The sequence below is a fragment of the Mercenaria mercenaria genome, chromosome 13 (assembly GCF_021730395.1).
Source record: "Mercenaria mercenaria strain notata chromosome 13, MADL_Memer_1, whole genome shotgun sequence".
NCBI lineage: Eukaryota > Metazoa > Mollusca > Bivalvia > Venerida > Veneridae > Mercenaria > Mercenaria mercenaria.
Window position 1 is genome coordinate 47966005 of NC_069373.1, and position 22485 is coordinate 47988489.

General features: G+C 35.9%; 1 protein-coding gene across 1 annotated transcript; it reads left to right on the plus strand.

Annotated features, from left to right (window-relative positions):
• The first annotated feature begins 4749 nt into the window (after nucleotides 1-4749).
• On the plus strand, nucleotides 4750-16442 carry LOC128547911 (uncharacterized). The gene is made up of 5 exons (XM_053521742.1): nucleotides 4750-4884; nucleotides 7623-7736; nucleotides 9369-9425; nucleotides 11238-11323; nucleotides 15899-16442. The coding sequence occupies exons 1-5, from the start codon at nucleotides 4842-4844 to the stop codon at nucleotides 16166-16168; spliced, it is 570 nt and encodes a 189-aa protein (XP_053377717.1). The 5' UTR covers nucleotides 4750-4841; the 3' UTR covers nucleotides 16169-16442.
• Nucleotides 16443-22485: the final 6043 nt, after the last annotated feature.

Genomic DNA, 22485 nt, shown 5'->3' on the forward strand with positions numbered 1-22485 from the left:
GCCTATTGCTTTTTGTAATACTCAAGTGACTGTTCCTGAAATACCCTGTTAAAAATGCAAAAAAATGTATAAAAACGATTTGTTTTAAATGCTTAAAGGGCCATAATGGCTTTGTTTATTATGTGACTGCCGCATGTGCTGTTATGAACATATAATATAGTAATAACTTGTTAAATCTTATTTTTGATACTTTTTTATAACATATTTTTCAAAGGTATTTAAAGTATAATTCACAAAGTATAAAGTATTACTGCGTCCATTCTTTTTTATTACCTCCCTTTTATGTAAAAGGATAAATACATGTGCAGTACTGAAAGAAGTGCTTTTCCAACCGTGTAATTATGCATATTCTCTCTTTTGAGAGTTGCCGTATCGGGTTTTAACATGATGGAATTTTAACACAGTGCAGTTCACCTAAACAGACGTGACAAAATATCTTATTGAAAAGTGCTTTAGGCATGTTGAACAACTGTTAAAGATGATTGAGGGGAACATTTTCTTAATCTCTATTCAAAATCATGTTTGATACATGTACCTATTTCTTAATGTCTTGTATAGAGAGCACCATTTGCTACATGTACCTATATTATCTAAAACAAATGTGTTATCTTATGGCAAAGATTTTAATGGTCAGATTGCGTTATATTTTATCTATGTGTCAACGGGGCTGTTGCATTCTAGGGGTTATTTCAAGGTTAGAGAGTTAGATGTAAGGTCATTTCATAGCATTATTAACTGCAAATTGCTTTATTAATCAATGTAATGATAATAATTGTATAACAGCTTATGCATTTTACATGTGTGGAAAGAATGCTATGCTTATAAATGAATCATGGATATATCAATCATTAATTTAAGTATATCTGAAATAAATTAACTAATTGCCCGAACAATGCCATTTTAAGCCAATATGATGAAAACATACTAAATTAACATTGAAGATAAAGGGAAAATAGTGTCTCCAATTTCTTTCATTGCTGGTGTAAATAGTGTATGCTGTTTTCAATCTATTAAGACATGTTGTCGTCGTTTAAGAAGGAATTGAGGTCATTGATCTAAGTGGGACATTTCTAAGTATTTAAAAGGCAATACATGTATGCTGCAATCAAGACTGTGACTGTTTCATTATGCTTTAAAATTTTGTTGCATAGTATTTCCATTTATTCATAAGGAATATGTCATAAAGGTGCATATAATGCTGATGATATAATTTGTAGTGAAATAGCATAATCATTTGGGAGCTTTTAGTTATAAATGTCATCATTCTATATCTATCTATTTCCCCTTTTGGCTTTTAATCACCATACAGAAGAGAATATCTATATAAAAGAAGAGGCTTTTTAAAATAAAAATGAGTCATTATGTTCAAAAAATTCATGTGCATACATCTATTCCATCTCTTGTCTATATGAATAACTATAGCTTTTTAGTTTATACTAATTTATTTTTAAGCTCAATTTTGATGAAAGCTAGAAGCTTATCTGAACCACACTCGAATCCTTTTCCTGGAAAATCGAGTACTGGTGTCATTTGAGAAGGCTTGGTTATGATCCAAGTCGGTATCAAACTCTGGGTTGAGCGGCCGACACCTTAAACTCTGGACAACCGCTTCCTTTACCTATAGTTTCTTGACGAGTGACTTATCCCAGAAAAAAATGTTGTAGTACCAGAAGGCTCTGGCATGATATGTGACCGGGATAAACATGAAAAGTGTCACACCAGAAGACTTCGGTTTGATAATTTGAACAGGAAAAATGTCCTATGTGGCCAAAGTTTTCACCTGCAAGTAATGTTAAATTTGCTTGAGATAACTATTTGTTCATGCAAAAAAAACGAAGTAAGGGTGCATATAAATCATGTAAACACCTCTAAATGATACATTATAACAATAAACCAGTAAATAAAGACATAATCATCAAATAAACGTTTTAACTTTCCATTACAATAAAGCTTTTCAAGATACATGCAAATAAATATGACCATATTGATACTTAACTATATCAAAATAAATCTATTTGAATATAGAGATTTTATATAAATATATGTAATATGTGTTCTATTATGGAAATTACAACGCTTATCACAAAGCTTATTTAGTCCCCGTATGACCTAGAGTTGTGTTATTGCGATGCTAAAACTACCAAAAACAAAAGAACAAAGCTTATTATTTGATACATGTATATCATGCAAAAGAACCATAAATGAACATGAACCATGTCTCCCAATATAGTTTTATTTCAATAAAAGGATGAATGGAACTGGCATCTGCATGCCATCTGAGGCCCTAGCGGACATGAAATGCTGCCTTTATATCGTTTGATCTACAATGTACAACAGTAATTTAAAACTGATGTTGCGTTCCACATGTGGTCTCATTATGATTACAAATACAGAGCGGGCACGATTTTGCGATAGACAGACAGACAGACAGACGAACGAAACAAAATGGACCATATCTTCTACAAAAATTTAGTCGTTACACATATTTATCACCTCTAGATCAATCGAGATCAAGCAGCGCATCACAGGATTATGGTGCATGCACGTAAAAGCGTATGGTTTTAAAAAGAAGACATTTTTAACGTACGTACGGACGAATATACAGACAGACCGTTATGTAGCATGACCTAACTTTATGCAAATATATCACTTGACCCTAACAGTAAGTATGAATTAGTTTACACATAAATATGTATCAAGAATAAGATAAAAATTAACTTTACTAAAATTGCTATTTGTTTTAATGGCGGCCATTTTGAATGTTAAAAATAGAATTCCAAAGAGCAGTGACCTTGGCCCTTACAGCCAAACGTCTTATGATGTCCCAAGCTACTGTTGTGACCTTGGCCCTTACAGCCAAAAGTCTTATATTGTCCCAAGCTACCGTGGTCTCGGTATGACGAAAAAAAAACAGAGCGGAAACGATTTTGCGACAGACAGACATACAGACAGACAGACGGACGGACGAACAAAACAAAATAGAACATATCTTCTACAGAAAATTAGTCTTTACACATATTTATCACCTCTAGATCAATCGAGATCAAGCAGCACATTAAAAGGCTTATAATGTATGTACGTAAAAGCTTATGGTTTTAAAATTTTAAATTTTTAAAATACGTACGGACGAATGTACGGACAGACTGTTATATGGCATGACCTAACTTTATGCAAATGTATCACTTGACCCTAAGAGTAAGTATGAATCATTTTACACATAAATATGTATCAAGAATAAGATAAAAACTCACTTTTACTAAAATAGCTATTTGTTTTAATGGCGGCAATTTTGAATGTTCCAAAAATAGAATTCCAAAGAGCTGTGACCTTGGCCCTTACAGCCAAAAGTCTTATATTGTCCCAAGCTATCGTTTTACAAAATTTGGTACTTTTGTCCAGCATGTCTAGATCTTTCGAAATTGGCACTCTACTAGGTATTTAATGATTCAGGTAAACAGGTAATAAAATCGCGGATTTTGATGTTTCTACAGTTAGAATTTTATGTGTTCTTTAGGGTTTAGTGCCGTGATTGTTGCAAGGAATCCACGAAATTAACTGCCCTTGACTTTGTATGTTTTCACAGTGCTCAGAAAAATGAATCACATTTCGCTTAGTTTCAGACCGACTTCATTGAAATAAAAACGTGCTAGGTCGACTCACTTTCGACTTTTCTCGTAAAAATTTGACCTAACCCGGCAGGGTAAATTGGTCGACCAATTGGTCTGCCCCTTTTTCTAGTAACAGTTTGAACCGAACCGGCTGGTTAAATTGTTTGTTCAACTTTCGCCTGTTCTTGTTTATAACAGTTTCAACCAAAGAGACAGGGTGAATTGGTCGGTCAAATTTCGCCTTTCCTCGTTACGATTTGAAATAAACCAGCAGGGTTAATTGGTCGATCACTGCTTTTTCTTGTAACAATTTGAATCAAACCGGCAAGGTGGATATCTTGCTATGCTGGTGCTCCTACCGATTTGGATATGTACATACATAGACAATTAATCACTGGGAAGCGTTGGGAGTAAATGTTCAATGGATATTGCATACAGGATAGTGTTCACAGCTTTGCTGGTTGTGACAAGTACTTACTGAACAGTGTTCACTGAGTTCTCTTCACAGTGGTGTTAGCTTCCTCAATGAATAGTGCTCACTAAGAAGTGTTCACGGCATTATGCGTAGTGCTCATTGAGTGTAAACATGCAGTGAGTACTACTCACTGAACTGTGAACAACTCACTAACGAATGTTCAGGGAGCAGTAACCTTTTAAGGAGTAAACTATTTATGTGGTTCGTTTTTCGAATATAACTGATACCGGTTTCAACATTGTCGCAACGAGTGAAAAAAATGATGAAAGGGGTACATCGATGTATGAACGTCTCGGCTAAACCGGCCAAAATGCTTTGGCATTATAACGTCATGAACACAATTCAGTCACGTTAAAATGAACTACTAATCCGAACATTCAGCGGCTCTACGGAGTGATATGTAATCTATTTTAAATGGGGAACTATTTTTCAAGAAAGTTTCAAAAATGGATTAAGATTTCTGGTATCGCACAACTCTAAGCCCTTGAGTTCAGTGGTCTCCATTAATTGAAATGACGCGAAGATTTTGCACAAACGGAAGTGCTGTTGAAATAGGTTTTGACAAACTTAACTGGGAGATGTCGTACAATGTTAGTATTATTAAAACAGTTGACGACAAAGAAGAACATACAGTCTTTAAGTGATATAAATCTTATACATATTCTTCTTATACATCTAATCGCAGGGTTCAGATTCGCACGTGCATCCGGGAAGATGGAGACACATCTATATGCCAATGGCAGGACGAAGCTGGTGCGATGAAATTGAATGAAAGTTGTAAAAATGAAAACGTATGCCCAGGTAACATTTTTTACTCCGTGTTACAATAATACGGCTCCGTGTTACAGTGTACGCTTAGTGACTGTAGGAAAGTAGGTAGATCCACTTACCTTCTGCCAGTTGAGCCGGAAAGCTCCGTGCATACTCATATCTTTCTTAGACAGGTAGCAAATAATTCATGTCTCATCTTATTCAAAAAATGGAAAACAGTCCTACAGCTGTGTGTTTTTCGATGTGGTACTTTTTATGTTATTTAAACACTGCCAACGGTCGATATGTAGATAATTTACTGAGCGTTATCTTTAGCTCACCTGAGCACAAAGTGCTATTAATGGTGAGCTATTGGGATCACGCTGTGTCTGTCTTTCGTCGTCAACAATTTCTTAAAACGACATCTCCTCCAAAGAACTGAACGGATATTGATGGAACTTGGCCCGGATATTCCTTGAGTGTTCTTCTACCAAATTTGTTAAATTTGTTAAAACAGGTCCGCTTAGTTGCAAATAGAAGCCGCAAGAGCTAAAAAACAAAGATCTTCAAATGATATCATCTTCTAAACCGCTGGTCCAATTAAAAAAATCACACAAATGGTCCTTATGTAGCCATCTACCAAGAGTGTACAAATTATTCCAATTCGTCAAAAACATAGCCTCAAGGGGGTGTAGTCACTTTTCCCTATACAAAAATTTTACACAAATGGTCTTTGTGTGACCCTCTGCAAAGATTGTTCAAATTATACCGGTTCATTTAAAAACATCACCACCACAGGACATGATCTCTTTCCCTATATGTAAATGTGGAAAGTGAAAAATCTTCTTGTAAAAAACTGCCGGCCTACTTTTGAAATAACTTCACACAAATGGTCTTTGTGTAACCTTCTTCCAAAATGTTCAAATTATTCTGGTTCGTCAAAAACATAGTCGCCACTTGTAAAAGATTGCTTTTGCGATGTAGAATTTGTTGTTTCTTTTATCGTCATTTTAATTTTCATATTTATTATGGGTATATAGAGGATATTTGTTTGTTTTTTATCTAATTAAAATATCTTTTACTTTGAACATCTTTGAACACCATGTAAGATATGTTGTTCATGAGTGAAAGTTATTTTGATCTTACATGTGAAACAAACAAATTTTCTTCTTATTTCATGTTTTCACTAAACTGACCCTTTTTAGTTCACCTGTCACGTAGTGACATGGTGAGCTTTTGTGATCGCCCTTCGTCCGTCGTCGTCTGTCCACAATTTCTTGTGAACAGGATAGAAGCCACATTTTGCAATCAATTTTACTCACACTTTTATAAAACTTGTATTGGCATAATATCTCGGTTCCGTTCGAAAACTGACCAGATCCCATCATGGGTTCCAGAGTTATGGCCCCTTAAAAGGCCAAAATTTGCTATTTTGCTTTGTGAACACGATAGATTTTGCAACTGATTTTTATCAAACTTGCACACAACTTGTATTGGTATACTATCTCAATTCCTTTCGACAACTGGCCAGATCCCATCTTGGGTTCAAGATTTATGGCCCCTTAAACGGCCAAAGTTTGCCATTCTTGCCTTTGCAGCCATATAGAGACTTCATTTATCGTTTGATTTGATAGAAACTTGCAAATTATCTTGAACAACAAGAGATCTTGGATTCCATGATCAATCCGGCAGATCCAATAATAGATTTCAGAGTTACGGGCCCTGAAAGAGCCAAAATTTATGAATTTTACCTTGTGAACACAATAGAAGTGACATTTTACATTCGAGTTTAACCACACTTACACACAACTTAAGTCACAATAATATCGCAGTACCTTTTAAAAAACAGGCAGGATTCGGTCATGGGTTCTAGAGTTACTGCCCTTGAAAGGGGCAAAGTTTTCTATAGTGGCCCTTTCAGCCATAGAAAGGTTTCATTTATCCTTTGATTTGAAACAAACTGGCACTGGATGTTTATTTAGATGATCTCTAGGCCAAGTTCGAAACTTGGTTACGTGGGGTCAAAAACTAGGTCACCAGGTCAAATGAAAAGAACAGCTTGTTAACACTCTTGAGGCCACATTTATGACCCTATCTTCATGAAACTTGGTCAGAATGTTCAGCTTGGTGATTTCTAGGCCAAGTTAGAAACTGGGTCATATGGGATTAAAAACTAGGTCAACACTAGAATCAAAAGAAAAGCTTGTTGACACTGTCGAGGCCACATTTATGACCATGTCTTCATGAAACTTGGTCAGAATGTTTATCTTCATGATTCCAAGGCCAAGTTTAACAGGTGAGCGACATATAGTCATTATGACCCTCTTTATATATATATATATATATATATATATATATATATATATATATATATATATATATTCACTGTCAAAATACCAGCTACATGTATATTGCACTCTTATATTTTGATAATTCACTGAAAGCATGTAATGAAAATTGTTTATCCTCTTGCTTTACTTAATTCTTTCATTTTGTCTTTCTTTTTCATTTTTCATAAATAGTACGCAAAAGTTCCGTATGCTTTTAGAAACTCGACACTTATGTTATTTGATATTTTTGATATTTGTTAGGGAAGGACAGTCATAAATGTTTCCAATTAACTCGCTTTAAACAAAATACACGTGTTTAAATCTTTATTCCATTCTGTTTTGTTTACTTATTTCAACAAACTATGATTCAATCAAAACGGTTCTAAAAATAAACATGATCATGTAGCAGTTACGTTTTTTTGTTTTATTAGAAATTCTGTTTTTGTTTTAAACATGCAGGTTGGTCCGACTGGATTCCAACTGGGAACTGTGACTGCAAAAATGAAATTCAGATGGTCAGAAGACTATGCAACAATCCAGCGCCTATTCATCCGGATGTTCTTTGTATTAACAGTATGGCTTTACCTTTTTACTCCACATGAGCGTGAAGTGCTTAAGCATTGGGTATTTAATTGTGATCGTTTCATCCGTAAACATTCTTAATTGTTGTACATTTCTCTAACCAATCTTCATGAAACATAATTATTACGAAGAATGTATAGACGACTGCAAAATAAAAAAAAGTCAGATATTATAAAATTTACATGTTTGTTAAATTGCACAATGTTAACAGATACGTTTCTATCTCCATGAAACTTTGAAAGTATATATCGCAACAAAATCTCGGAAAGACTGCCGCAAACAAACAGACGACATGGTCCTTGACAGTCACAACTGACATATTATAGGTTATAAACACATGAGGGGGGCACGTCTTGAATGATCTTTGTGAAACTTAATCTGATTTATACGGTCATAATATCATAGACAGGTTAAATAAAGAATAAAATTGCATAAATTAAAACGGTTATATTTCCCCTGAACTTGAAAATGCTACACTTTACATTGTTAACGTATACGCGTAAAAGTCCCTCAGTAATTGTCACGAATCTGTTACAAAATGTACAGAGTTGTGCCAATGACCGAGCCTTGTAAGCGGAGTAAGTGCTACTACTGTCGGACAAGCTTGATATTGGACAAAACTACATCAATTACAGTCAAGTTATGGCCCTTAATTTAGTACAGATTGTCATATTTTTACATTCTAACTGAAAACATATATGAGCGATATTTAGCCACCATGAACATCTTGTTGATTTCAGTTGTAAATGGAATTTCATCTGTTTTAAATCATTGTCTCATAACGTTTTTAACTTACTAACTTGATCTAACACTGACCTCCAGATTTTAACTAAAAATAATCTTTCTTCAAAATTTAAGTTTTGACAAATTACGAACATTTCCAAATGAGTTTTTTTGTTTTGTTTCTTAACTGTCTAAAAAGGCCAAATCAAGAAATAAAATGCCCGCGTCTGGAATCGTACCCGGACCGATGCGGCAATAAAAACTTTCTCATCCGTCTCTACCTAAACCGCTATAGAGGAATATGTTTTTCGACAATGTTAAATATAAATACTTATAATTAAGACAGTCTACCTTGAATAAAGCGATACAAACTCTTTTCAATTTTCAGTGTTAAAAATTAAGAAAAACCAACTAATTGTCATGTGTTTCCATAACATATGGTCTGTCAGTAATTAAGTTTTAAAGCTTTCATAAGAAATATAGCATTAACTTCCTGATACCTGAAATTTTTCTCTATTTTTGTTGTCGTACGATCTGGAGGCCAGTGCCTTTAATTAAAAACGGAAGCCATACAGAATGAATCATTTCATGAAAGACTAAAATTTATTTATTATTTAGTGCAGTAAGGTGACCATACTTACAAATATTGATAATGACACAACAATTTCAAAACTGTTAAAACTAAATAATGTGTAATGATCAAATAATGTAACTGTAATTATACATATATTTCTTTTAATTTTGAAAATTAATTTTCTCATAATATCGTTTTTGAAATTATAAATTAAGTATCCTTTATATAGAAGTGTTATACATGCCCAGCTTTCATGAAGAACTATCAAGATTTATTACCCTTGATAATCTGATTAGATTGTCTCCCCTACTTTCGCTGTCTTTCAGAAAATACCGACGAGATGGAGAGAGAGCAGGAGAGGCAGGATCCCTGCAACTGTACAGGTAGGATTTTTATGTTAAATATATAATCAATTAACATTTTTCAATTCGATTTTAGTTCTTTTTAATTTGGGAGCTAGTTAAATGAATGGTTACGACTTCTATCCGCCTGGCGTCTGGCATACCCAGCCAGCATTCTATATCGGCCCGATATCAAACCAACGTCGTTATCTCATGATAACGGCCCGATATCGGCTTCAATATCGGCTGCAAATAGGAATGATGTCGGCCCGACGTCGGCAGACGATATCGGGCCAACATCATAATGGCATCGGTCCGACATTGGCAAACGATATTTGGCCAACATCAAAATGATATCGGCCCGATATTGGCAGATTATATCGTTGTCGCGAAATAGTGTGACACGCAGTGCTTCATCAAAGTTTTCTTCAAATATACACTTTATAAATTCTCAGAGTAATTTATTTGAGAACAGATGTGTCTCGCATCATGTGTATGATGGTTATTTGATTTTATTGATATAATATTTTTCACAACTATATACTACATGTTTTATACAGTTAAGTTTTCTGTATAATCTTAACACTATTTAAATTGTTCAATTAGAATTTTAGACATATTTATATTTTCATTTTTTTTTAAATATAAATATTTCTATAGCGGCATTTTACATAAAATAAAAATGCATCTTAATTATAACTTCCCTTTATAACATATAAAATTTCGATAAATACCGTCTACAAATTTTGTTTGGAACCTAGTTTGATTAATGCTGGGCCTACATCATATTCGCTTAATAAATTAGCACACATAAGTAATAAGATTACTTTTTCACGTTTATCAATAATATTTTGAAAAATATAGCTATATTAGAGAATCCAATATCGGCCCGATGTCAATCCGACTTACGAAATAGTTACACTGAATGATGTCGATCTACCGATTTCAATATTTTGCGGCAGTTCAACGGTCCGATCTCGGCGATATATGATCATTTTGTGTCGATTCGCCGTAAAACCAAACTCACTCACTCACAACGGCCCGACGTCGGCCCTACATCGGCACATTTTGCCGACATTCCGACATTATACCTATATCGGGCCGATATAGTCATGCTGGCTGGGTAGTGGTAGGAGTTGGGATGTAATTGGTACGCACAATAAAGGTGTCTCATAAGCCAAGTTGGCTGGCCCTTTCAATAGGGGTGACACTATAATAAACAAGACCTTTACATTTTATTAAAACTTAAGGTCTTGAATTTTAGTGATGACATGGTTACAGCACGTGTCAAAGCAACTTTGTGTATATGCCTTCTTACAGTAAATATTTCATAGACGGTTGTTTTAGTCTTTTGCTTGAGAATATATCTTATCACTTTTTTACAGCAGGTTTCCATACACAATTCAGGCGAAACAAGACATGTTATAACCTGTTTTGAGAAAAAAATCAAAATCTTGTGTATAAATAAAAGGGTTGAAAAATGCATAATTCGTATATAGTGTATTTGTATAGCTTTGTTATTTCATAATAACTTTGTATGTGTCTAGTTTCACATACCACTAAATTACATTTATTCCTATAAGTTGCACTATATATAGTATAAACTTTCTTAACGGTACTATCTCCAAGGAACATACATCCCTCTACAAAACAGACTTTTCCATCCCATTAGATAGAACTGTTAGTAACTTAACATCCAGAGCAAAAATCTCTTTACAATAAACACATTTTAGTCTTCCCAACAGTGCCTGCTTTATACTCATTTACATCTTAGTTACAAATTTGCCTCTCATTTATATTAAGTTTATATATCTCAATGGCAATTAAATGCTCATATATACCTCTTTGTTGCAGAGGAAGAAAAAAGGGCAAGAGCAAAAACAACAACAACAACAACAACATCGACAACGACTACCCCACTGCCTACAACGCCACTTCCGGTATTTTTGACAACAGTTTTAACCAATTTGCCTGTGCTGTTTTATTGTTTTTACCTCAGCTTCAGCAGTTCATTTTCATAAATTTTATCTTTTGAAGCAATGTTTGTTTTAAGGTATTAGATCACTAATAGAGAACCTCCTTTTTGAAGAGTATTCAATTCCTACCATAAACCTACTTTTACTGCAATTTTCAAGCTTTACTTGGACCAAATTTTTTTTCCATATTTTCCTTTTTTTCTAGTAAGTTTTTACTTCTTTCAAGACTTATTATTGATTTCTTGTACAAAAATGGAAAAAGATGAATCTTATAAGTGATTTCTTGGTGTTCGAAATTAATTTACTACTTAAACAGAAGGGGTAGAGTTACACATCTCTAAAATATTGAGTTACACGCGGTGAAAGTTCTCTATTTTGCTTTCATTCTTAGATTATATATTGTAGAAGAAATTTAGGTAGGTTTTACGTTTGTCCTTAGGTTATTTTTAAATGGAGTAAACAAAATTCAAAACAGAAACACAGCATTCGACCTTATTTTTTCAATGTTGAAGTATGAATTCTGTCTCATTAAATCCGTTTAGTTGAGGCACCATAGAAAAAATGATATTGGCATTTTTATTTTGTGTTTTATAATTGTTTACCAATAGTTTGATGTTTCTTTTATTAAAATTAATGGTAAAATGAGTTATCTGCAAACGTTTTGGATAGTGGCTATCACTTTGAAATTTGTCTCTACTTGAGCTTGAGGAGATACCATAAGTTATTCAAAATTTATAAAAAACGGCACGGTAAAAGTTGTTTGAAAATTGCAAAATAGTGCAAAACACCTTTCAGAATATACCAAGCAAAGGCCATTTTGTAAACATTACCATTATTGATCTAATACCTTAAGGGAAATAACGGTGTAGTACGAACTTTTCCGAGCAGGTGTTATGTGTCTAAATCCATAACTGTTTTTTTTTCGTGATAGTTAACGATGCGATTTCTAGTTTTCTTTATGGTAATTTTGGCGCATTACAAATATCTCGTCAAACATGCTTGAACTACCTCACATTGCAACGGCACGTTATCTCATACTTATAAAATACAAGGTGTATTGGGGCTATTGTGTCCGCTCCATGTCTTCTTCAACCACTAGGAAGATTTTCATAAATCTAGCATCAGTCGTTAACATCATCGGCCTGCAGAGCCCAAAACATAATTCACTAGTTTAAAAGTCAATGTAAATAGCCTAACTTCATGTTATCCCCACATTGTCCGAATTGTTTCAAAGATTTTCTTGAAAGTTTAACTAACCAAGACAAGGTGCACAGCGCACCACCACCTCCGCTTTGTCAAAGTCAATGTCACACTTGGAGGTCAAATGGAGGCAAAACTTCTTTCCCGCTCCATTCTTCTAACCACATAATATTTTCATAAAACTAACATCATTTGTTTACTCCATCAAAACGATATGAAGAGCGCATATCATCCCATTTCACTAGTTTCAAGGTCAATGTTTCACTTGATGGTCATATGTCAGATAGCTTTTGTCCGCTCCATATCTTCTATGCCGCTTGGACGCTGTTCATCAAGACAACTTCCAGGGCGTACAACCCGTGTCACTATGTCCAAAGTCTATCCCATTCTTAGAAGTCAGAAATCAAACATCTTAAATTCATGTGCGTTTAAACTGCCTGAAAGTTTTTTTTTATCTCATCAAACGACATGTTTAGCTCACAACCCAAGTCACAAGGATAAAGGTCAAGTTCACATCTGTAGGTCAAATATCAAATAGCGTAAATCCGTGTCCACTTAATATCTTAAACCGCTAGAACGAATTTCACAAAATTAGCATCTGCTGTTAACATGCAATGTACAACAGAGTTCATTAAGTCCAATGGCAAAGACACTCTTAGAGGTCAAATATAAAATGGCTTATTTTTGTTCCCGCTCCGTTTCTTCTTCACCACCGGAAAGACTTTCATAAAATTTGCTCAGCTTTTATCCTCATCAAGACGACATGCAGAGTAAACTACACCTAGGTTAATAGGTCCAAGGTCAATGCAAAAACTTGAAGGTAGAAGGTCATTTTGATTTTCCTTGTATCAAAGCTGCATGTAATGGTATTACCCGTCATAAATGATAGCTCTAGCATTTTTTGTATATTTCAAGCAGCTTCAATAAGTTTTGTGATTCTTTACAGTTCAGAGTCTGATACTGTTTCTTATAGTTAATAAATATTGCCTCAGAATGAAGTTCAATCGTGGACACCGTACTGAAGCAGTTATTAACCGTAGTATACATTTACTGAATGACTTGTCGGCCAAAAGTCAAAACTAATAAGTCACATGTTAGTTATATGAACTGCTGAACAGAGCGCCCCATATTTATTTTAGAGCGCACCACACTCGCTATATATACCGATATTTATTGTGTCCTTTGTTCGCTGTTCAATGTGCCTAATGTATGCTTTATGTACTTCTGACCTCTGCTCAGTGTGCCTCACAATTGCTGTTGTTTCGTTGCGCCATATGCTTGCTGTATGTACCACTGTTCAATATAAGCCTCTCAAATGTTCAATTGCTGAATGCGCCCCCTCCCCCACTCTCCATATTTTTGCTTCGTATACGTACTACTACTCAAAGCGTCCGATTTTCGCTAAATGTAGCAGAGTTCAATGCGCCAATACATTCTTCTGTTCAAATCATCATGTGTTTGCTATACACACTACAGTTAAGCATTTTGTATGCACTATATGTACCGCTGTTCACATCATGACATGTGCACTATACGAACCACTGTTCAAAGCGACATGAGTGCGCTTTACGTACCCCTGTTCAAAGCGCTATATTTGTTATACAAATCACTGTTCAAAGTGCCAAATGTGCGCTTTTCGTACGTCTACCCTAGTTCAATGCGGCAAGCCTAGTCTAAACGTACCTGTGGTCAAAGCGCCCAGTGGTCTCAATACGAACCTCTGTTCAAAGCGCCACATGTGTGCTTTACGCACCTCTGTTTAAAGAGCAAAGCATGAGCTATACGTACCACTGTTCAAAGAACCCAGTGTTCGCTAGACTAACCACTATTCAAATAGCCACAAATGCGTTTAACGTACCCTGGCACCAAGCGTGAGCTAATAGCCTATACGTACCGATGTTCAAAGCTTTCCATGTTCGCTGTAGAAACACTATTCAAGGTGGCTAATGTAAACTAAACGTACCACTGGCTGGGGACCACCACTCTTCAAAGTTCCTAGTGTCCGATAAACGTACCACTGATCAAAACGTCAGATGTTCGCTTTACGTGCAATTGTTGGGAAAGATTCAAGTCCGCTTTACGTACCTCTGTTGAAAGCTGTCTTTCTTCACTTTATATGCCACTGTTCAAAGCGGCCATCTTTTTTATATACTTACCTCTGTTCATGGCCCGTGTTCGTTTCACACACAACTGTTAAAAGCGGTCTATGTTCGCTGTACGTACCGCTGTTTAAAGTGCTCGATGTTTGCTATACGTACTTCTGTTCAAACTTTACTAACTAGTATGTCCGCTTCACATACCTCTGTTCAAAGTTTCTAATGTTCGATTACAACTGTTCAAAGCAGTCAATGTCCGCTTTGCGTGCCACTTTACAAAACGCATATTTGCTACACGCATCTCTGTTCAAAGCGACCCATGTTTGTTGTACCACTGTTCAAAGTGCCCAATGTTCTTAATGTGTACCACTGTTTGGTTAAAACATATTTTATTTCCCAATATGTACATTTCAGATAATAAAATACATACTAGTAAATGAATGCTGAATTGGACTGGAAGCCAGTAGGCTTATTGAAGTTCTCTCTATATTTTAAGCTATTTAAGGGGGCCTCCGTGGCTGAGCGTTTAAGGTCGCTGACTTCAAATCACTTGCCACTCATCGATGTGGGTTCGAGCGTCACTCAGGGCGTTGAATTCTTCATGTGAGAAAGATATTCAGCTGCTTTACGGAAGGTCGGTGGTTCTACCCAGCTGCCTGCTCGTGATGAAATAATGCACGGAGGGGCACCTTGGGTTTTCCTCAACCATCAGAGCTGGAAAGTCGCCATATGACCTATAATTGTGTTGGTGCGACGTTAAACCCAACAGTTTAAAATAAATAAATTTATGCTATTCAAAGCGACATATTTTCGCTAAACATTCCTCTGTTTAATGCGGTCCATGTTAGCTATGCATACCACTGCTCATAGCTTCTGTGTGCTGTACGAACCACTGTTTAAAGCGTCTCATTTCGGCTATATGTACCACTGTTCAGAGCGCTCCATGTTTTCTGTATATACCGTCTAATATGCGCTATACGTACCAATATTCCATGTCCACCATACTAACCACTATTCAAAGTGCCCCATGTTCTATGCCTACCTCTGTTCAAATCGCCCAGTTTTCGCACAAAAAGAGCATTGTTTTTAGGCACCATGTAAGCTATATGTAAAGCTGTCCAGTGCGTCCCATATTCGCTATACGTAGAGCTGTACGCACTTTGTTAGCATCTGTAAACCAACTGAAGAACCTTATTCGCAGTCTATAATATTTCCAATGTGTTTTACCTCTTGTCTTTTTTAGTGCTGTGAAGACCTGTACTCCAGTTACGGTGGTGATATTGATTATGACGAATTCTTTAACAGCGACCAACCGCCAACAACAACAAGTAAACCACTGACGACAAAGAAATTATCGGCTCTTGAACGCCAATTATACGATGATTACGATGAAATGTTTGCCGCCCCACTCTCTGAAGATAACTGTAGGCCATGTGGAAATACAACGGACAGCGAAGGAAACGCCTCTGACGATTACGAAAATTACAATGGCGATGGCGGTATTTTCAGTTAGGGGCTAATAAATGACTAGTCAGCTTTCTAGATTATGGACACTTCCGATACTTACGACAGTGCAACTTAGTGCGTCTATCTGCTGGCTGTGTTTCACTACAGTTTTCCATCACACTATGTCTATTGCTGATTCTTAAAACGGACAAAGATATGAATGTGATATTACAAAATTAGCCAAAACATAACTTGAACATTTAGTACCAAAGGCATTGTTTGACGTTAAGTTCATTTATTGTAGAGTTTAAATAAAAATGAAAAAAAAGTAAATAACTCTGTTATCTGCTTTTTAGTTCCATCATGTTGTTCACTAATGTATCGAACAAAATGTTTCACAAAAGCATCGACACTGCAATTGCAACCTAGCAACATGTCTTTAAACAAAAATGCTATTTTAAAGTTCCATAAGGATTTAAATTTTGTGTTAAAACTTAAAAGATATGGAAAAGCTGTCTAAGTAGATGTTATGCATTATTTCATAGTTAGGAAAGCGCTTCTTTTAATACTGTTTTACCGTTTTAGCCAAGAAGGGAGGGGGTTAATAAAAAACAATAGTTTCAATAAAACGTTTTACTGCGATCATCAGTAAATCTTTGACAATTATTAACAAGCAATTATCAGAAATAATATTCAATAAGAAAGTAACATGTTTTATGTTCATAGTGGGAAATGTGGCAGCAAAATTTTAAACAAAGACATTTGAGCCTTTAACACGTCATGAATCAAATTGTAGCTACAATGCACTTGAGTGGATAAGAAATATTAACTACCGGACTGTGGCCTATGCCATTAGACGTTGAGCGGAAGGTTCAAACTTTGCGTGACCTTTGTCCTCAAGGACGGGTCTGTCCTTTAATTTCGAACTTGGTATCACTTTTGACAATGGGATACCAGATTATTAAGCAGTCGGGAAAACAATCACATAAAACATATTTTGAAAAGGGTTTGGAGGTCGTTTCGACGAATCTGCCAGTGGTAAAACATACTAGATCTAATTCCATGCCGTGAATGTTTAAACAAATTGTTGAATTGAACCATAAAGCTATTCCATTTTGATATATATTCTATCGAAGAATCTGGTATTATCTAAAGTTAATGAAAACTGAATTTTTCCACGTATGAAAATGTACAGTGACTCGAAAATAAGCCTTTATCCTAATTATAAAACAGACGAGCGTTGATTTTATTCCAAACGCCCAATAACAATAATAATTTTCTATGATATATTTGATGCCAGGTAGACATTTTTATATAATTGTTCAGAAGGCAAAGCAAAACTCTCAATTTGTAGAGATATTCAGTATTCCATTAGACGTTAAAGCCAACTACATTTTATTGATATCCAATTATTTCGCTTTCTACAATTTATTGAAGTTATAATGACAATATCTTTTAAAAATGAAATAGAGAGTCTACCAGCTTTACTGTTATAGATCTCTTTAGCAAATTTATATAAACACAAATCCAAAACTTTTTTTCCGGTATGACTCGTAATATGCAAAGCCATGGTAGAGTTGTTCTTCAATTCGACTTTGCATCTTGCTCGGGCATATATACATACACATACTCTGTAAACTTTCATGTTTATTTTTAGCTTGACTATTCAAAGAATAGGTAAAGCCATTGGATTCGCCCGTGTTTCGGCGTCCGCGTCCCGATTTGGTTAAGTTTTTTTTGTATGTAAGCTAGTATCTCAGTAACCACTTGTGGGAATGGATTGAAACTTCACACACTTATTCACTGTGCTAAACGGACTTACACTGCACAGGTTCCATAATTCTATTTTGCTTTTTTTCAAAATTAGGCCCTTTTTTTTCGACTTAGAAATTTTTGGTGAAGGTTTTGTATGTAAGCTGGTATTTCAGAACACACCAATGGGAATGGATTGAAACTTCACACACTTGTCCACTGCCATGAGCTAACAGACTCTGTAAACTTTCGTGTTTATTTTTGTGGTTTATTTTTATGAACAGACTCTGTCAAAGCGAGTCTGCTGTTATTTTGTTTGGTTACGTTCTTACGAGGAGTGTTCGATATGAATTGCTTATTGTCCTCTAGCTCGATATCCACGTGGGGCACGATAAAAACCAATACCTACCTGTATAGGGTTATTCAATACCTACACAACGGTGTATAAATGTACATGTTAGACTAAGTGTAAGACATAAAATTTGCCATTTGAATACACGCGATCATTGACCACTGTAGTAAAAATGGTTGGTAGAAGCGTCGACAAGAAAGATGAAATACGGGCTTACATCAAAGCTCGCTCAAAACTTGTTGTTCTTTGAAGCAGCTGATGTCTGAACTTTCTACTGCTTATGGACTTTCTTGTGTGTCTTGTTGACACAATTCGGCGGTGGAAAAAGAAATTTGAGTCTGGTGTAGAGTCCATCAAAAATGCACCGAAATCAGGTAGGCCAAAATCTGCATCTCGTAAAGAAATCGTTTTCAAATAAAGGAAATCATTGAAGGAGATGCCAGATTTACAGTTCGTGATATTGCACGAAAGGTAGGCATATCACTATCAACGGTTCACACTTATTTTGAAGAAACATTTGAAAGTCAGAAAGATTCTGCTAGATGGGTGCCACATCTGTTGACTGATGAGCAAAAGAGGCAACGGTTAAAGTGGCCAAAAAGCTGCTTCAAATGTTTCCAAAATATGACAAAAAGCAGTTTGCCAATGTCGTCACAGGTGATGAAACCTGGGTCCATTATTTTGAGCCCGTCAGAAAGGTTAGCAATAAGATCTGGGCCACTAAACACAGCAAACACCCAATAATTGCTAAACGTTCTTTGAGTGCAAAGAAGGTTTTGTATGCAATCTTCTTCTCTGGTGAAGGAGTCGCAATTAAAATGCCGGTGAAAAAGGGCAAAGGCATCACCGGAAAGTACTACAAAGAGGTAGTACTGAAAAAGTATTATCAGAAACGACGCCCTGCCACTGGTATTAAACATGTCCGTCTTCTACATGACAATGCCCCCACTCATACCTCCGCAATAGCCCCCCGACAGGCACTTGGATCTGCCATTCATCAGTACCTTATTACTGTGCCCAAATCAGCGTACCGTGACGCCTTCAAGAAGTGGATACATCGGCTGAAACTTTGCATTTCTAGCCACGGGGAGTACTTCGAGGGCATGAAATGAGCCCTTCTGGGCTATCTTGAAATTTGAAGTCTCCAGATAGAAATAAGCAATTCATTTCGAACATCCCTCGTATGTTTCCAAAGGATCCTGCAGATTTTATTTAGTAAAAAAAATAGCACTTCTGCGACAGTTCCGCGCTACTGTCACTCTCTTCTCAGTACATCGTGAGGTATTCAGTTGCCGTCTTATAAGCAATGCTTTTTATGGACAACTATCCGTATCGGCTTACTTGAGTATCTTTAAATCTGGCAAAATGTGACTAGTTTCCGATGCTAAAGGGAGAGATGGATGTTGCAAAATTAAGTCTCTATTAAACAGAGTCTGCTATTGTTTTGCTTGTTTGCGTTCTATGCTTCCGAGGGATCTTCTTAACCCTTACCTCGCTAAATTTCTATTATGGACTGGTCAATCTTCCAATTTGGGCAGTACCATTTATCATTTTAAAGGGATGTTTACTAAAAATTTACTGACTGAATAGCGAACAGTGCAGACCATGATCAGACTGCACGGATGTGCAGGCTGATCTTGGTCTGCACTGGTCGCAAAGGCAGAATCACTTGCCGCCAGCAGGCTAAGGGTTAAAGATTTTATTCACAAGATGATTGTCTCTGGTCAGGAAATGAACCCGGTGATTTTGGAGGTCAAAGATCAAGGTCAAAATGACTTTCAGACTGAAAACTTTCCGCTTGATAACTCTAGAAGGCTTTGGCCTGATATGTTCAAAATTCATAGGATGATTGCTTGTGGTCGGAAGCTGACACAATTGTTTGGGGTCTAAGTGTTCAATATCATGGTCATATTGAAATCAAATTTGAAAAACGGGGTATGTTTAATAACTAGAAAAGGCCTGTATACATAAGTCAAAATTAGTTTTTGGGGCAGTAGCTGATGTTTTTTGTTGTTGTTGTTGTTGTTTTTAGAGGGGGGTGGGAGGGGGTTGGGGGAGGGGGGATGGGTGCGGGGTATTTGCAATACAAAGATCAAGGTAAAAGCAACCCTGACACTGAAAACACTTTCGTTTCGGATCGGATCAATTGCTAGCTAATGTGTTGGTCAACAGCTGTCCAAGTTCATGTGATGACTTCTCGTAGTCTGTATATGACCCTTTTGTTTTTGAAATCAGAAGGGTAAATATCTACGCCCCAGCGACCACTGGCACTAGAACAGAAAGAAAATGCCTCTGTACATGTTATACCAACCCCCTAGGTATTCTATAAGAACCATGGTCATGAAGGGGAAAATATACTAACCCGTTTCAATCGCGCATTTCATATCTAAAACACGCAGTTCGGTAAATGTGTACTATGGATATCAAACAAGTGGAAATTTATCTTCCATTGTGTTCCGGTCACATTTCTTCAATACATCTTATCTTAGAAAAACAACGCGTAGTTTATAGTTATTTCAACGTTACACAAAAAACTTGCTTGAACTTCCCTGGTGAAGTTCCGTTCTAGATTACAAAACCATTCTGATTGGCTGTTGTGAAAATGTATGTCAATCGTCATTTTACTACACGTGTTCGCTAAAATGTGAAAATGCAGCATAAATGTGCAAAATGAATAAAAAAAAACAGAACAGATGCAGACCAATGTACGATTTCAAATTAAGATCATATACAAGATGAATTTCATTCATCATTTCGAGTTTTAGTGTAAAATTCTAATTTTTTTAAATTCTGTTTTTGTTTGTTTACATTTCGCCAAACATGTGCACACGGCCGTGACTTCTAGACCGAATGTTCATTAGGGAAGGTCAAGCAAGATTTTTCTGTAACGTTGTCGGAAGCATAAAATATGTTGATAATCTCAGCAATATGGAATATTGAGACAATGTGACTTGTGCACGATGGAAGATAAATTATCGCTTGTTCAATATGCTAGGTACCCATTCACCGGACTCCGCGTTTAAGTTGAGAAATGTACGATTGAAACAGGTTAGTATATTTTCCCGTTCATGACCATGGTTCTTATAGAATACCTAGGGGTAAGGTATAACATGTACAGAGGCATTTTCTGTCTGGTCTGGCGCCAGTGCCAGCGACCAGGAGACTGAAAACAGTTTCCAAACAATAAGCTGAGAATGCATGTGCTAATGACTGCCAAACCTTATGATTTTCTATAGTCAATTGATGGCTTACTGTCGTCAAACGTCATAGCTTATGTGTCTATCGCCAGTAGATCGTATTTATTGTCATAAAGTTAACGGTTACGGTCCTAGCATTGTTTTGACTAAAATATTTACTCATTCACCTCTGCCAGGCCATTATGGGCACATATTTGTTTCTTTGTTTGATGATTTATTACAGGTGCTAGATCGGAAAGATGTGTCTTTTTTTTGCAATATCCACATTTTTTATTAAGTGAAATATCTGTTTTAGTTAGATGCAATGCTCGTAGTTTGTAGACATGTGGTTTAACCTTAAACAGATATGTCTCTTTCTTTCTACTTTTTATTGTAAATAGAAAGTATGTATATTTTATTTATTTGTTTTACTTAATACAACCTCCTATATTGTCACTAATGTTAGAGCTGAGAGTTATTCTTATTTCGTTAAAATTACTTTCCGGTGCAAATATGATCCATTCACACTTTTGTAAAAGAAAACATTCCGACCTTAGCTAGATTCAGTTACACATGATTTGTTTCATATTACAATATAAACATTAATTCTTACCTTACAGTTTGACTTCTGTGTAATATAAATCATAGATGCTAACCGGGAATACATATACAGCTTTGACTTGGATAAAAACAGTCGAAAGCCATAGTATCTTCTTGACTCAATGTTCTGCACGACAAACTGAATTCAGTAAAGGTTGTTCCGGCATGAATTTGTTGGATCCAAGAATTACAAGACCAAATCTCTAACCGCTACGTCAAAACGCCGTCACCGTCCCGTTCCATCAAGAGGTAAAATAGAATTTAAAATCATTTTGAAGGATTCTCGTGGCAGTTGTCTTAGTGGCCGCGAAACAAATCTCAAGTAAGTGACTGATAAAAGTAGACCTTCGGATATAGACAGTTTTGTTTTCTTCTTTAAAACCATTCACTGGTAGGATAAAAGTAAAATTGTGTGTTCTCTCGCTGTGATTTGAATCTGAAGTAATGGGCAATCTTCGCTGATGATATCTTACAGTTTATGAACCTGTTTAATGCAATACATAC

Excerpts from the sequence above, each read along its gene's own strand:
- LOC128547911 (XM_053521742.1), top strand. The coding sequence starts at position 4,842 with ATGAAATTGAATGAAAGTTGTAAAAATGAAAACGTATGCCCAG. Across the intron at positions 4,885-7,622 it reads AAATGAAAACGTATGCCCAG|GTTGGTCCGACTGGATTCCA; the intron begins GTAACATTTTTT and ends TTAAACATGCAG. Across the intron at positions 11,324-15,898 it reads TGCCTACAACGCCACTTCCG|TGCTGTGAAGACCTGTACTC; the intron begins GTATTTTTGACA and ends TGTCTTTTTTAG.